Source organism: Pezoporus wallicus, unplaced genomic scaffold, assembly GCF_028554395.1.
Source record: "Pezoporus wallicus isolate ANWC-B61680 ecotype Strahan unplaced genomic scaffold, APGP_CSIRO_Pwel_v1 contig_8721, whole genome shotgun sequence".
Classification (NCBI taxonomy): Eukaryota; Metazoa; Chordata; class Aves; order Psittaciformes; family Psittacidae; genus Pezoporus; species Pezoporus wallicus.
Genome location: NW_026635692.1, coordinates 1,517,704 through 1,534,038, shown reverse-complemented (window position 1 = coordinate 1,534,038; position 16,335 = coordinate 1,517,704). Strand labels below are relative to the sequence as shown.

At 50.0% G+C, this 16,335-nt stretch overlaps 1 protein-coding gene across 15 annotated transcripts in view; it reads right to left on the bottom strand.

Annotated features, from left to right (window-relative positions):
- The window catches only part of BBX (BBX high mobility group box domain containing), a 135,153-nt gene extending 127,376 nt beyond the window's left edge, over positions 1-7,777 (bottom strand). For 2 of the 15 annotated variants that reach the window (XM_057397315.1, XM_057397314.1), the window contains exons 1-2: positions 7,612-7,777; positions 3,912-3,984 (exon numbers count right to left, since the gene is read on the bottom strand). Coding sequence is in view for 6 of the 15 variants with exons in the window: in XM_057397308.1 (XP_057253291.1) it covers positions 3,912-3,984; positions 5,544-5,788 (318 nt within the window). In the remaining 9 variants the exon portion in view is untranslated. Of the gene's footprint in view, positions 1-3,911; positions 3,985-4,444; positions 4,535-5,543; positions 6,027-6,256; positions 6,282-6,780; positions 6,801-7,009; positions 7,241-7,347; positions 7,501-7,611 lie in introns of those variants that run through there. The other 13 variants (XM_057397319.1, XM_057397318.1, XM_057397312.1 and 10 more) reach the window with 13 other exon arrangements.
- Between the last annotated feature and the right edge of the window lie 8,558 nt (positions 7,778-16,335).

Here is a 16,335-nt window from a genome sequence, read left to right as displayed (position 1 = left end):
CCATCAAGCCATTCTCAAAAGGAATCCTTATGCTGCATCGGGTCTTATCCTTTCTGAAACAGTCGAGAAGGGTGACAACTATAGAAGGCTTGTGAAATTCACACGTCCACTAGTACCAGGCTCCCCACCTTGCTCTCAAACAGAAACACTGTATCCTTTCTGATCTTAAAAAACAAACATAACACACCACCAAGGAAGTAAGTCCAAACGTTTTTGTTTTACATAGAGCAGAATGAAACAGCTTCTGTCAACGATACCCCAGGAAATGGGGGAAAACATAGTGGAAGGAAAAGAAGTCAAGTCAATACTACACAAGACAGAAAGCTGACTTTCTCCCGTTTCTTCTCAAGAGTATTTTGAAATACATATGGCTATTACTGCAACCCACCATTACAGACTCCAAGCAGTAAAGAAAACATAAACTATTAAGGTTACAGTAAGGTAACACAGTATCCATACTACTTCAAAGCAAACTTAATTCACTCAGGAAAACTGTCCTAATATATGGGCCCCATACGATTGAATAATACGGGGAAGTATCATTAGTCTTCATTTGCAGGTGGCAAAGGGACACACAGCTGTGCTTCCAAGAGTAAACTCCAACCCTGGAAGCAGCAGTGGGCCACAGCAGTGCCACTGACTCTACCAGAGGCTGTGGTGGGCTACTCCTGTGGCAGGGCACGGCAAATCTTGGACTTGGGTCCAAAACGTGTGAAGTGGCCACTGGTTTTGCCTACATCACTCACCAGAGCTCACACAGACAGCCTGGTACACACACAGACATTAAAAACAGAGTTTCAGCTCAGTTCCAACCTTAACTTACTGTAAATTAAAGCTGGAACTTGGTGGTTCCACCAGGGAACTACTTTCAGATAAAGAGGGAGGCCTGAACACTTACATGTGCCACGTACGTACCACCAAAAGTGAGGCAGTGTTTCACTTCCCAGGTGCCCAGATTTCACTGCAGGTGCCTTTACAATCCTCACACTGCAACAGAGCCTTGCACGCTGAGGGTCTCATCTACCTTACCTGCACCTTCCCCACTGCTACACGCAGCGGAAGAGCAACTCTCCCCAACTCACTTGGTCAAAATTTCCTTACTTCATATCATACTCTGCTAACAGCTCTATGCCACAAGACTGCCCTACCTAATGCCATGCTGTCTGAGCTTCAGAGATGCTCTGCATCCTCAGCCTGCAGACCACCAGTGGCAGCAACCTAGAGGAACTTTAAGCTCTGAATGCAAGCAACTGTATAGGTGAATTTAACAAGGCATGTCATCTGCTTAAAGATACTCACATGCTTACAGGATCACAAGCTATGGAACCACTAATTTACAAACAAAGTGTATTAAGATCATTCTGGATGAAAAACAAAAATGTTGCCTATAAACTAACTGCATCATTACCTCTGATATTTTATGTGGAAAACTGACATTTAATATCTTTAATTATTCACACAATAGCTATGAGAGAGATTTTCTTCCTTGAACGGGAAAATAAACACAGACAAATTCCTCTCACCATCACTCCTACACGCCTAACAAGCCTCCTGCTGAAACCAAGGGAAGTTTTGCAGGCGATGGGTTTAGAGCAAGCAGGACCCCTCTTTCCCCAAAAAATAAAATCAAAAGCATTGAGGGCAAGCTTCTTAATAGTCTGAGTTTACCTCCACAGAGAGACCAGGTATCTTTCTGCTAAATTATGTTTCTACCCAAAAAGGTTATTCAGTTTGCTGAGCCAGGAGGGACAGGGGTACTCACAGAACTTCTGAGACCATGGGCCAATTCCTGAAGCATTCCCAAAGCCCCTTGCTAGCAGCTCACTCCCGTTTAAGCTTAAAACACACGAACACTTGTTAACCAGGACAAGAACTCCGGTGTCTCTCCCGCAGGTCAAGACTGAATTACTAAACTCCATTCAGTTATTTTACAGAGAACTCTGTAATACATCTTCCCTTTTACCAAAGTAACAGCTCCCTAAAGTAAATGGAAGTTTCTAGTAAGGGACAAAACTAATGAAATCTCTACTCTCCTCTCGACTAAGCACATGGCTTTTATTACCTTTTCTTAAGCTACAAGAAAATCTTTCTCTTCTTCCTCTAAAGCTTCTATTATGCCTTTTTCATCAGAAAGGTACCCTACCCTTCTCTTCTTTGTAATCTGTTCGTGCCAGCTCAACATCAAGACCTAAAGTTAGTACTATGCACAAAAATCGAGGCCCACTCCTCTTAAAGCTGTGGGCAGAATACGATCCCCACTTCATTCCTAGGATCAAAATTCCAGGCATCTAAAAGTCTTCAACTCATGAAACTAAAACCAGGTAACGACTGAAGGTACTACCTCAAGCAAGGTCTCTGAGCTATTCGTGTTCAGTACCCTTTACTATTACTCCAAATGAAGTCCGTGGCACTTACACCACTCTAATCTGACTCTTACCTGAAAGCACAGAAAATTAAGTTCAAAAATCAGTGTGCTTGTATTCAGCTCTGAAGAGCAGTTTACAGCCTATCTGCCAGCTTTTTAATTTCCCAATGTGTTCTTGTTTTCTGAATACTGCTGCACCACTTACTCTACACAGAACATGATCATTGTCAGTAACCCTGTAAAACTGAAAGCCATGCTCTCCTATGCAACTAGTCCGTCAGAAAGAAGGTCAGTAGTTCAATTTGGTGTTTATACTCTCAGACCTACACATACCAACCTCACTGCCCACAAAATCCAAAAAACTGAAGTCTGGGTGTAATTCTACAGGAACTGGAGAACAAGCAGAATCCTCCCTTCAAACCATCTCCCCACAGTAGTTATCCCAGCCTTAAGACCAGCTTTGTGGTCATAATATCACACTACAACAGCTGTTCCCAACAGTCCCCTTCAAGGCAGCATGTTTGGGACCATCACTTATCCTATGTCTCCTACACACTGCCTGGAAAAGGTCAAGAGTACGTTATTAATCATTCGCATTTATGAGTACTAACCTTACCCCACATACATGTCTTGTCTTGCTTTTAACTCTGTTCACAATAGCACCATTAAAAACAGATACTGCCTCCCACTTCCCCATTTTGGGCCAAAGGCAGCTCAGGGCAGCCATGGGCGACTGTACGAGAAGCACTCCAAGTGCCATCTATTTTATGCCACCTACGAACATGACCCCACAAATTTAGACGCTCTTCTTTAAACCGCTGCTTCTACTTCAGCTTAAAAGATTTCAAACCCTTCAAAAAGGTGTCCAAACTCTTCCCAGCATACAGGTAAAATAAAGGTTATGTACCTGAAAGCTTACAAATACTAGTAAGTTAGCCACTAAGATTCATCTTTCAAATGGATAGCCACCTGCATTAATCAATGCCAAAAGAGAAAACAGTAACACAGAAAAAACATGGGCAGAATTCTAAACGGTTCAGTTCTAACACCAAAACTGAGAGCTAACTCCTGCTGCAGCAGTACTACAGCTCTGCTAAACTTCTCACTGATTCTTGACCTCCAGAGATTTCCAATTACCCGTTTTGTTTATATTTTCCTGGTTTTCCTACCACTGAATTTTAAAAGGACTTTACATTCCCATTCAGTTTCTGACCTGTGTGTTGCGCTTTGCATATTCTAGTGCTGCTTTGGTTTACAACTTTTGCCCCAAGTCAATCAGCTGATTATCTTTACAAAACAAGGTTTAAGGAAAAACAAGAAAGGAGAACTGAAGAGAGATCTGAATATGCAGAGTCTTTCAATTTCAGGTTATTCAAACCCACCCCTACACAACAAACTTCATTATCTAGCAGTTGCTATGAGCACCTGGAGAAGACATGTTTTCTGAGGCGCTAAAACCTGAACAAGCATCTTCCATGTAAGAAGGACCTCTATCTTATCAACAACAACCGAGTTCTTTCTCCATGTGTACAGTTTACATACTTACCCGGGAAGACAAATGGAAATTACAGGCAGATGAAGATGAAGCTGTCTCAAAGCCTTTGTCATGTGATAGTGACCTATAAAGTATCAAATAAAGGCACATCGTCAGCACATCATGATTTTACAATATCGCAACTCACCGCACCGCCAACAAGAGGAGAGATCCCAAAACTTGCAACTTGCTTCCTCCTCACCCCCACCCCACCTAAGTTGTCATTACGGCAAGATGACAGTCGTAGGAAACCCTAAGGAACGAACAAAAGATGCACCGTGTCTTTAAAGGGCATCAGGACTGGGCAAATGGAGCAAATCACTGAGTGTGCAGCAGCAGGGTGGGTTATCTTTCCTGTCTCTCTCGTAAACACACACACACACACGGATGCATGTTTATGCGCTCACACAGACACACAGGGATGCATCACGTAATTATTTACACGCACACAGAGAGAACCACGCACGCACTACCGAAATAAAAGGCACAAAGTTGACCACCATCTGCAAGGAGGCACACACAACAATAACCCCCGGGGAACTTACACAAGTGAGCGATCAATCCCCGCGCGTGGATAAGCCAAACAACGCGAAATTAACAAGAACAAGCCGCCAGACTGCAGGTACGAGATCCACCCGCCGAGACAGACTAGACCGCGAGAGCGAGGGGGACGGACGGACGGACGGACAGGGGGACGGACGGACGGCTGCAACGCTGTAACACAGTTTCAGGTAATGCCCGTTCCCCCTCCGGCACAGCCCAGCCGAGCCGCCCGGAGTCCTGTGACCGCCCAGCCGGCCCCTCCACCGCCGCAGCCCGCGGGGAGAGCGGACAGACCCCCGGCCGCCGCCCGTGCCAAGCGCAGGGCCACCGGAATCCGGGCTCCCGGCTGGGGTGGGAAGAAAAGGTATTAAATATGGAGAGAGACCGCCGTGACCCAGGGCTTCCCGGTGTGTCCCCCCCCTCCACCCCGGTTCCCCGAGCCCCCCCCTCCCAACCCGCCGCCCCCGGTCACCATCAAGTTTGCATCCTAGTTACAAAATGTCGATCTTGAAGGCTGACAAGACACAGGGAGAGGGGGAGAGAAAGAGTGTGTGTGAGTGAGTGCGAGAGAGAGAGAGAGAGAGAGAGAGAGAGAGTCCATCTTGCTTTGAGGGGGGAGGAGAGGAGCAATAATGCAGCGCATAAATCTCACCCTCCCGGGGGAAAAGTCTGCACAACACCTTTGGGGGCGTGCGGGCGGGCAGGGAAGGGGCGGCGGCGCGGGGAGGGGGCGCGGGGGGCTCCCGGCCCTCCCAGCTGCCCTCCCCGGCGGGCTCTGGCGAGGCAGGCTGGCAGCAAACACCTCCCTGCTGCTCCCCTCCTCCTCCCCGCGGGCCCGGGCGATGATCCCGCTGCTGCCGCCGCTGCCGCTGCCACCGGGGAGGAGGTGCCGCCACCGCCGCCGCCGCCGGGAGAGCCACATGGAGACCGGCACCCCCCGTCCCTGCTCCGGCGCTCGGGCCGGGAACGGGCCCCTCCGCCGCCCCGCCGGGCTGCGGGACTTGGACGTGTCACCAGCAGGACGGGCAATGGTTTCGGCGCCCCAGGCCCGAGTGACCACCGCCGGCCTGGCGGCGCCCCGGCCTCCCCGCACACACTCACCTCCGGAAAAAAACTTTTAACCGCGGGCCTCCCCCGGAAAAAGTGGCGAATCCGCCCCGCACACGGTTAAAGCCCCGCGGCCCCCCGGCTCGGCTGGCGGCGAGCGGGGGAGACCCGGGCACGGTCCTTCCCCGCCCCGGCGGGGAGGGAGGGAGGGAGAGAGGGAGGAGGCAGGCAGGGAAGCAGGCAGGCAGGGAGGGGGCGGGCAGCCGCCTGCCGGTGCCTCTCGCCCCGCCGCCGTACATGTCGCCTCGGCGGCTCTCGCATCGCTTCGTTTTACCTTCCTCATTCAGCGGCGGCGGGCTGCCGCCGGTATTTGCAACGCAAACCTGCTGCCGTGCGGCGCCCGGGATTAACGCGATCGCCTCCCTTCCCCTGCCTCCAACCCTTCCTTCCCCGTCCTCCTCCTCCTCCTCCTCGCAAACCTACACTGAATCGGCTCTTCTCACAGCCATGCAAGTTTCATACATTGCAAATAAACCCGAGAGGAGGAAGAGCGAAGCGGCTGCCGGGGGAGAAGGGGGGGTGGGGGGGAAGGAGGAGGGCTGCTTTCTGTAATTTACCAGCGACCCGATCTCGCAGCAGCAAATATCAGCCGCGCACCCATCCGGCTCCCGGCGGCGGGCACAGCGCCCTCCGAGGCGGCAGCCCCCTCCCCGGGGCGCCCCTCGCCAAGTTTTCTGTCATCGCGACCACCCAATGTCACAACTTACCTTCGGAAATAGGACTTCGCGCGGCCGAGGCCTGCCGCCGCCTCCCCCCCGGCCCCCGCCCGCCTCCCGTTCTCCCTTTCCACCTTAAACTTATCGACATAACATAATCCCACATCCACGCGAAACTCCGGCAGGGCCGCCGGTCCCCGCCTCCCCCCCCCCCCTCCCGCTGCCCACCGGGGCCGCCGCCGCCCCGGGCGCATCGCCGCCGATGACTACCGGAAAACGCACAGCCCAACTCTCCGGCCGAGCCCGGCCGCTGTTGTTGTCGGGGTCGGCGCCGGGGTTTTTCCTCCCGCCTTCCCCCCCCACGCCCCAGGCGGCCGCCGGATCGGCTCCGTCGCCCTCTCCGGGTTTATGCCCCCCTCCCTTCCTCCCGGCGGCGGCGCGGAGCCCCCCCAGGCCGCCGGCAGCCGATACCGATCCGCGCACTCTCCCCCGCTCCTCGCCTCGCCGCCCCTCGGGATGAAGTTTCGTTTCTGCCTGCCGCGATCTCCCTGTCAAGTCCCCCCGGAGGCACACACCGAGCGGCGGCCGGTGGCCATCCCTCCTCCTCCTCGCCCTCCTTCCCCTTCCTCCCTCCGCCACGGCCGCCGCTGCTCTCGCCTCTCTCTCTGTGGCTGCGAGAGGTGCCTGGTTTCAAACGCAGCCTGGCACTGGCTGGCCTACCCCTGCCGCCTGCTTCTTCCAGGCTTGTTGGGCTTTCTTCTGTCTTTCCCTGTTTTAAATGCCCTGCGCTGTATCTCAACTCACCTCGCCCCGCGGTAACACAGCCCCTGCCCTCCCGGCCGGGCACAGGGCTGACGGCACCAGCCTACCCGTCCTCCCCTGCCCAAACTTTGAAGCGAAGGCAAGGCTGACGGGAGGCAGGAAAAGTGACTGGGAACCGCGGCAGCCGCCGCGCAGGGCACGGGAAGCTCCGCGCCTCCCTCCCGGCCGCCACCGCCGCGGGAGGGGCCGCGGGGCAGCCCCGCCGCCGGGGCGCGGAGGGGAAAGTATGGGGCGAGGGCACCCCTCTCCCCGCCTGCCGCTGCCCGTCCCTGCCCGTGTCCCTGCCGCCCGGCGAGAGGTGTCGGGCATCGCGCACTCACCTCGGCGGGGCCGGCGGGCGGGCAGCGCGCCGCTGGGCCGGAGCCAGGCGCGGCGAGCAGCGGAGCCCCTCCGCCTCGGCGCCCGCGGAACGCGGCTCTACAGAGCCATGCAACCCGGGCAGCGCCACAACACTCCCCGGGATATAAGCCGGCCCGCCATTGGCCGGCTGTCTGAGAGACGGGCGAGCCAGCCATTCGGCGGTGCCGTTACACCCGCGGCCCGCGAGGGAGCCGCTGGCGCACACACTCTCCGCACACACTCACACAAAGATCGTCGCGCTGCTCCTCGCAGCGCTAGAGGAGCCGGGCAGTGGGGCAGGTAGCGGCGGCCGCCGGCCCCCGGACCTACAGGGAGCACCGAGTCGTGCCGGTCACAGCGCCGGCAGCCGCTGTCCATTGGCCGCCCGGAGAGGGCTGCGAGAGTAAACTACGCCTGCCCGGGGCAGCGCTGCGGGGTAACAGCCGCTCCGGGGTGCGGGCGGCGGGCACGGCCCCAGCGGCCCCCGCGCAGCCCCCCGGTAACTTACTCTGTCGAGTTGGGCGGGTTTCATTCAGAGGCCGAGACAGGGCGAACGGAGAAGTTGAGTGAGGCGGCAGCGCATCCGCACAGCCCCTGTTCGGGGAGTAAACACGGGAAGCCAGCCCCGAAGCCAGCCCCGGGGGTGCCGGGCAGCCGGGCTGAGGCCGGCGGCCGATCTTTAACCCGGCGACCGGCTTTCAGGCAGTGGCACTGCACGAGGATGCGGCAGAGCACCGGGTGGTGCCTGCCGCCTTGGTAATCCTCGCCCAAACGTGGCGGAGAGGCCCTCACCGGCCCAGCATCGACAGCACGGCCGCCTGCACATCGGCGTTCCGTGGGGGCAGCGGCCGACCGCTTGGCAGCGCTAATAAAGTGTAAGGCTGGCATGGGCACCGCGCTCCGTGTCCTGCCCGGTGCTCTGCCCTGCGCCTCGCGTACATCACCAGCCACATGGATGTGAAATTCAGCTGAGAATGTGTGTCACTCGCAAGCTGATATGGACAAAGCGACAGCGTGAGGCCAGCAGCTTTTGGGTGGCTGCGTGGCGATTGTGCTGACGGGTGTTGGAAAAGCCCTGCGGAAACGTAGCTTGACTTTTGGGGGAATCTCTTTTCCCAAAGGAAAACGCGACGTGAAAGCGTCCTGTGGGCACTGACCCAACGTATTAATGTTCGCAAGCATTTGAATGTATGCAACGCGAGACCTGCATGTTTTTTAAGGACAAAACACATGGCATTTATGCTTACAGTTAGGAAGCACTCATTTTAGCGCGGTGCTGTCTCCAGGTGGGACTCTGACTTCCAGTCAGCAACTGGCATAAACAAAAAAGGTCAGAAATAATAATAGTTACGATGACAATGGAAAGTGAAGTGCACTCATTTTTTCCAATAAAAGAGCAATGTATGTGCTTCACAGCAGCTTTACATGCCCAACACGCTAAGGATGTTCCAGAGGTTATTACATATGTTCTCTGGCCTGAGCTTTCTTCCGTTGTAGTATGGCTGATTTCAGCATCTTCCTGTGGCTTGCATACTCTTTCACACAAACACACACACACATTTTTCTTTAGAGTTATAGTAACTGTAAAATAATATTTCTCATGCCTGAATAAAATCGTGGGGTAAAGTACAAGCTGATTTGAGCAAATTTGTATGCATGTTTCTGAGGAGTCATTTTGAATTTGTCCGCACATTTTTTTGTTAAGACATGAGAAAAGTATTCTGAATGCCTCACCGTCTCGCTTCTTGTAAGCAGGGGTGTGTTAGTGCCTGGATAATATAAAAATAGCAGGATAATCATGCTCTGTACTTAATGCATTCCACCTCATGTTTTCATATTCAGTGCTAAGAAAGCAGAGCTGACCATCCGTCCGCTGGAGCCAGGCGCATGTCAGGTGTCACAGGTTGGGACACTGGCAAGGGAAGGCACGTGCAGATTTCAGCAGTCACATATGAAAAGGTTGGCCTGATTTTTAGGCAGAGCTCCCTCCTATCGTTTCTAGATTGTGAAGTGCTTTGCAGTTCTAGGTAAGCAGCATCTTTTCAGAATGCATAAGCAGTTGCTGGTAAGAGTAAGAGGCCTAAGCCAGATAATTAAAACTTATATGGCATAGTTCCTGAGTTGTCAGTATTATTGCCTTGTTTCTTGGATTCTTTTACCCATGTTAACAATAGCACACCATGGAGCCTCTCTTACCTCTTCATTGCTAAAATTCTGCCGAAGTAGCAGCAATATTGGTGATACACTTGATAGTATACGTGAAGTTGATTTTAAAGGATGCTTTTTTTGTTGTTAACAGGACTCTATTACACTTGACGCCTTTACTGGCCATTTCAGAAAAGAGGTCAAGAAATTACATGCATCAGATTCCATGTAATGTAGTTGTCTCCAACTATATGAAGTGGGTCTACAGTGCTACTAAGCAGAACAATAGTGCTTTGTGTCCACTTTGTACCATTACATATGGTTCAGGAGTTGCAAGGCAGGCCACCTATTGGTCCTGTAGATGCAGAAGTATTTTGTCACCTTTAAGAGAGATGGATAAGCTAAGCAATGCTGGCATGGTCAGAAAATAAAATGCTTGAGTTTCCACTGCCTTGGATTTATTGTGTCCATGGTGAAAGAGAGAACTGTATTTTTTTGGGGCTAGCAGTCCAGGACCTTCTGCAAACACCGAGGTCATGACGGGGAGAGGACAGTAAATATTTCTGGGTTTCCATTTCTCTGTATGTGACTTTAGGCAAATTAATCTCTTTGTGTGCCCACTTGGAGGTATTTCTGGCTTTAGTCAGTCACTGTTATCAAGAGTTACAAGGTGCTAACCAGAGTCCATGAGGAATTTTCAGCTCGTGCTGAAATGTTCTTAATCGCTTGCTCATTATGAGGAGTTTTAAACCTCTGCCCAAGTTGCATCCTCGGATTTTTCTGCAGAAACCCTTGTCATCAGGTGGCACTTTTCTGCCCCTTCTGTGTAATTGGCATTAGCTTTCAAAACAACGATGCCCCAGCCCTACCTTGCGGCCTGTTCACTGCTGCACACAGCCAGTGCTCCTCTGTAGTCAGTGCAGTTCAGTACAGATCAAGCAGCTCTCTCGGATGCACACACAGCAGGATTTGGGGCTTCTAAGTTGCACGTCTGTGGCATTTGTTTGAGTTCATCCGGGTCTGCCTGTTTTGTGGTCAGCTGACGGTGGTGTATCTCCCTCCCAGCGCCTGTCCCCTCTGAATTAATCCATGGCACAACATAAAAGCAGCCTTCCAGTATCTGAAGGGGGGCTATAGGGATGCTGGGGAGGGACTCTTCATTAGGGACTGTAGTGACAGGACAAGGGGTAACGGGTTCAAACTTAAACAGGGGAAGTTTAGATTGGATATAAGGAGGAAGTTCTTTCCTGTTAGGGTGGTGAGGCACTGGAATGGGTTGCCCAGGGAGGCTGTGAATGCTCCATCCCTGGCAGTGTTCAGGGCCAGGTTGGACAAAGCCTTGGGTGCCATGGTTTAGTGTGAGGTGTCCCTGCCCATGGCATGGGGGTTGGAACTGGATGATCTTAAGGTCCTTTCAAACCCTAACTATTCTATGATTCTATGGAAGTAGCTATGTGTCTACTCTCTGTCAAAAGGGAAATAAATATTTCCCTTCACTCTGTTGTTATTTAATAGTAACAACGGGAAAAATAATAGCGTTGATATAAACAATAGTAATCAGGGTTTGTTCTGTTCCCTTCCTTTGGGGCCTGCCATGAAGCTCACTAATGCTGGAGGTGGGCTGAGTGTGGTCCTTGATTACCATTGACTCTCCTCCTCCTGCCCAGGGCAGGAGCTACCTGCTGCCTGTGGAACTGAGCTGACCACTGGTAGCTCTTCCCGGCTGAGATACATGCATGCTTCCATGGCTATTTGAAATGTATTCAGATAATAAAAAGGAAGCTTGGACTAGCCAGCTGCAGCCTGAGCCTGCAGGCCCTGGATCCCTTTGAGCTGCTACCATGGCTGACTACAAGTGACGGTTGTCATGTGAGCAGGGAAGGAAGGCCATAAGGCAACTCCGGGAGCATATGCTTTATCTGCGCTAAGCTTTGCACACAGCCTGGGGAGAAGCATGGGGAAGAAAGGGTGAGGCAGATGCAGCCTTATGGAGCCTGTCCCACCTCTGTGGCTTGTGCCCACCCACAGCCCGTGGAATAGCGTGGCATCCTCCAGGTTAAAAAACACTGGAGCAGGACAATGCATTAGTGGGCTTATTTTCCTCCCCAATGCACTTGTATAACATGGAAACATTAATAGGAATTTATGTGCAAGCACTGAAGGGAGAAGGCATTTTATCGGAACTAAAGCTGCAGAATATCCACTTTAGAGTAGGAGCAGAGGCACAGGTTCAGTGCAGTACAGCCATTATTCAAGAGCCACACTTTTAGGAAGTTATTGTTCCCACCTCAGCCCTTTTTAGGAACACTTTCGGTTTCTTGAGAACTCAGCAGAAGTTTGTAGAAGTCAAAGAAAAGGGCCAACTTGTTCTGTTGGTTTCTCTGTAGGAGCACACAGTTAAACGTTGATTGCATTTCTTTGCCTCTGTTTCTTATTCCTATTATTTCAGAGCATTAAAGTAATCAGGATATGTTCTTTATAATTCTGAAATGCTTCTTCCAAATATTCTCTTTCTATACTTTTGCATCTGTCTCCTGTTAACTCTTTTTGCTAGTGGAGCATTAAGAACTCCATTGCTCTAACAGAACGAGCCACTAAGAGTGTTAGATCCTACAAGCATCCTTGTAGGATCCTCTTGCCTGAGCTGCTAGCAGTTTCATTTGACAAGTTAGAAGAGAGTAGGAAGGCAAAATGACTTGCCAGGAGTCCCACTGTATGGAAGCAGCAAAGTTAGGGATCAGATCTGGGCTTCTAACTTGCAGTGCATTGCCCCATGCATTTCTTCCTTTGCTGCTCTGAGATTTCTCTTGCATAGCACCTCCCTTTTCCAGAGAAGTATGGAAAAAGAAGCATAGCACCTTGAGGAGCTATTTACCTTTTTTTCCTCTTTCGGAAGAATTGAGTAACAGGTTAGCCAGAGCATCCAGATCCGTTTGAGTCTATCACATCTGTAAGAACTCCTCCTGATTCTGAAAGACATTGAAGTGTATGTTGAACCAATACATATGTTAACTGCTTAACATAGTAGTGTATGTGAAATATACATCTTCAACAATGAAGCAATTGTTTGCTAAACTCTAAGCTCAGTAGATTTTCCTTGTCCTTACACAAGTACAGTGCATTACAAAAAGTATGTAGATAAGGTCAGACCCGCTCACCTCAGGTTATGTAGCACGTTGAGTTAGTCTAGTGCAAGCAAACCAGTTTCCATAGCCAGCAACACACAGCAGTGTGTCTCTCATTCGCATCCAGTAACATAGGATTCCTTCAGACTTACTGACAAAGTCCCCATTAAAACCTGAGCCAAAAGATAGAAGCTTTCCCTCAACCCCACACTTTTAATTTTTACTGATACTGCTTTAACTCTCGTGTAAACTGCAATAATATTTAACTGCTTTAAGCATAAAATGTAATTGGAACTCATTTGTCAATTTTAGGTTGTTTGCCCCTTATTACATTTTAGTGCCAGCAAGTAGCTCTCTCCCTCCTCTGCCCAAGGGCCTCTTTTCCCTGTCTCTGTTCCTGGTATTATTCAAACATTTATTTGTTTGCTTGCTTGTTTTCCCTTTTCTATAAATGTTCAAGAGGCTGCAGCTCTGCTCCAGGGTCCTCCTCCAACCTTCAATATACCAGCACAGACTTTAGAGATACCTCACAAACACGTAGTTACTTCTGGCTAGAAGAACTGGGGCAATTGAGGAGCACAGGTTCTTAACCTACCAAGTCCACTGCTTAACTAAAGAGGATGACACTGAGCCTGTGCTTGGCAAGTGGCAGGTCCCAGCAGTGACTCACGTGAAAGAGCAGCACCGATTAGGTCTGAGCATAAATTCTTAGAGCTTGGTGAGTTTCTCAGGTGTATGTCTCACTGCCCAGCTGTCATGCCTATAGTTATGTCCCTTTTGAGACCACAGCACACTTCTTTGGCTGCACAATGCTGCTACCATTTGTAAAGAAAACAAAGCAAGTGACCATTTGACCCTAAATAACCACATCATGCATTAGTCATTGAACTACTCAAAGACGTGGTATTTGACTCTTAACTTGTTATATCTAGGGAAATAGAGAGCACCACGTATCTAATATTAGTGATCTTGTTCATATCTGCAAGGGAGGGACATCAAAGAGGCAGAGATCAGAATCTGATCATATGGGGACGCAGTGAAGGAGTTTTGGCTCAGCCCCTGGGGCAGGAAAGAAGCATCCAATCCAGTGGAACCCAGAGACAGGGGACTGCGTCCAGCCTTCCTGTCTTGAGGAATTGCTTTTGGAATTAAAAACACCAGCTTTGAAGAATGAGGTAGGGTGGGGAACGAAACTGGATGGCTCTTGAGGCCTTCCAGGAGAAAAAAGAAAGAAAGGAAGGAGGAAATAATTCATGTCTTGGACTAGTGCAACCCAACTATAAATATTCTTGCAGGACCAAGGCTGTGCACTGCTTCAGTGCATGCAGGTGAGAGGCCTCGCGAGAGGAAATTAAATCAGAAGATTGTATTGTTTCTGTCCCCCTGGATTAAAACGAACAAGAAGGTGAAACGTAAGAAGGGCACTTTCCCCTGCTCCTGCCTGCTCCAACATGGGAACTGGCCCCTTTAAAACCATACAGTGTGCCTTCCTGCGTACCCTCTTCATGTGGCTTTTCCCTGAAGTCGGCAGTTCTAATGGCTTTCCCCAGTGCCAGTGCTGTTGCAAGGCAAGTATTTTACTCTATGAAGTAGGCAAATTTCACACTGGGGTCTGTCTGCCAACCCTGCTTGGTTTAGCCCTCAAACACCCATGGTGGGTGTGCGTTTCCCTTGTTCCGACTGCCTGCAGCTCTCACTGAAACGCTTGTTTTGAGATCTCTGCATCACTAAAACTTGCAGCCTTTTGCCAGTCGTAATGCTGCCTCTCGTTGTACTTTTGGAAAAGGGAAGTGGTGGAGCTGATCCATGTTCTAACTTTATCAGCAATAAAATCAGGTTGATAATACTGGGCTATCGCTTTCAAATGATGAGTTTTGTCAATTGACAGCTTGGAGGAGTCTATTCCTGTAAGGGGAGGGAGAGGAGGTGTAAATGTATTTACATACAAAAGTTTAAGTTTTCAAATGCTTTCAAAATTAAACATTTTTGTGTTTCAGTTGAAAAAGAAGTCCTTAAAAAGGCTTGGACCTGAAACACAGCATTTTTAGAGCACTTTCCTGGCCTGCAGCATCACTTTGCACCAACATAAGGGTTTGAAAAAGAATCAGTCCACGTTAACATAAGTGATCTGTTGTCCCGTATTTTCTTTTTTTAACTTCCAGCAATTTGAAAAATCAGTGGTTTGCATAACCCTCTGCATTTCTTTATTTCAAATGGAAGTTGTGGAAGGCATGCAGAGATCTCTGGTGAGATTTATGGTCTGTGATGAACTGGGTGTTCACAAAGAAACCTTAAATCTGTGACTCTGCTGGAGTCCGACTGAGAAGAACTCAAGTCAGGCATGCTCAGCAGTGCTCAGATTAAGTTAATAGTTATTTCCCCTTCATCCTTATATTTCCAGGCTGACTTGTTGCTTCCATTGCACTTTTCCTGCACACATAAAAACCTTGTTTTGAAAAGCACTAGAGCGCCTTACGTCCTAATCTAGGTCCCCATCAAAGGCGGGGGGGGGAACTCTTAATGCATGTAAGTTTAAGCCCATGCATGATCTTGGTTCTGTCAAGAACACCTGCCTAGAAACAAGTAACTATGGCTTTAAAGGTCTGTTGCTTCTCCATCTTCCTTGTGAAGCTGAAGCTTTGTGTTGTTTCTTGCTCCAAAATTTTACAGTCAGGGGGTGAGATCCTGACAGCATCAAAAGCAGTGATGGAGCTCTCTTGATTACAGGAAGATATTCTCCTGCTGTCCTCAGTTTATAAGTACTGATCTCTTATTTCACAATACAGACGGCAATGGCAAGACTGAAGACCCGGTCTGATATTTCACCAGTGCTGCATCCCCAACTTTTGTTACTGGAAAGAACTGAGGGAATCAGTTGGTATAACCACATTTGCTTATATAGCTTTTAATGTTATGAGTGGGTATGTGAAGTACCGAAAGCCACACTGAAACTGCCCCTCCCTGACCCATCTGCATCAAATCTGGTCTCCACACAGTTCAGTAAAAAGAGAATACTCCTGGTATTCATACTTTTGGGGTAAAAAGTAATTTTTACTGGAGGCTGAAGTGTTGTATATGGTGCTTGCTAATGGGGGTGGAGCTAATGAATCCTTAGGGATAAAGCCATCCTGAGTACTGATGTAAAACTTATTACAAGGTGGGATAATGGCACTGGCCGCTGAGCAGGGTTCACCCATCAGTGCAGCAGCTCTAGTGCAGGGAAAGCCACTGCACTCTCTCCCTCAGCTCCTCTTCTCTGCCTGCTGCTGCACCAGAGGCCCATTGCATTAAATATACGTTATAAAAGCAGATGAGGAAGCAGAAAAATTAACTTGGGCCCTCACCCTCCAAGTACATGAAGACAGTAGAATGTGGCCCTATGGTTTTGGGAAAAGTCTGGCAGATGCTGTGGTGGAACAGGGGATAGGTTAAGTGTCCCAAGCAGCTGAAGTGTCAGGTAATGGTAGTATCTGTCCATGCTAATAGTAGCAAAAGCGTGCACATGTATGTACTGGACTGCAAAAAATTGCTGACACAAAGGGCTTGTGGCAGCCTTGCAGAGGGATTTGGCGTTGGCTTTAGTGGGCTGTGAGGGAGCCTAAAGATCTCAAGAAGCCCTTGGAGGCTTGAGTCACTGAAAAGATAGAAGAGGAGTGTGTGGCTTTACCTAAACTGCCTTCTGATCCAGCAGCAACAAAG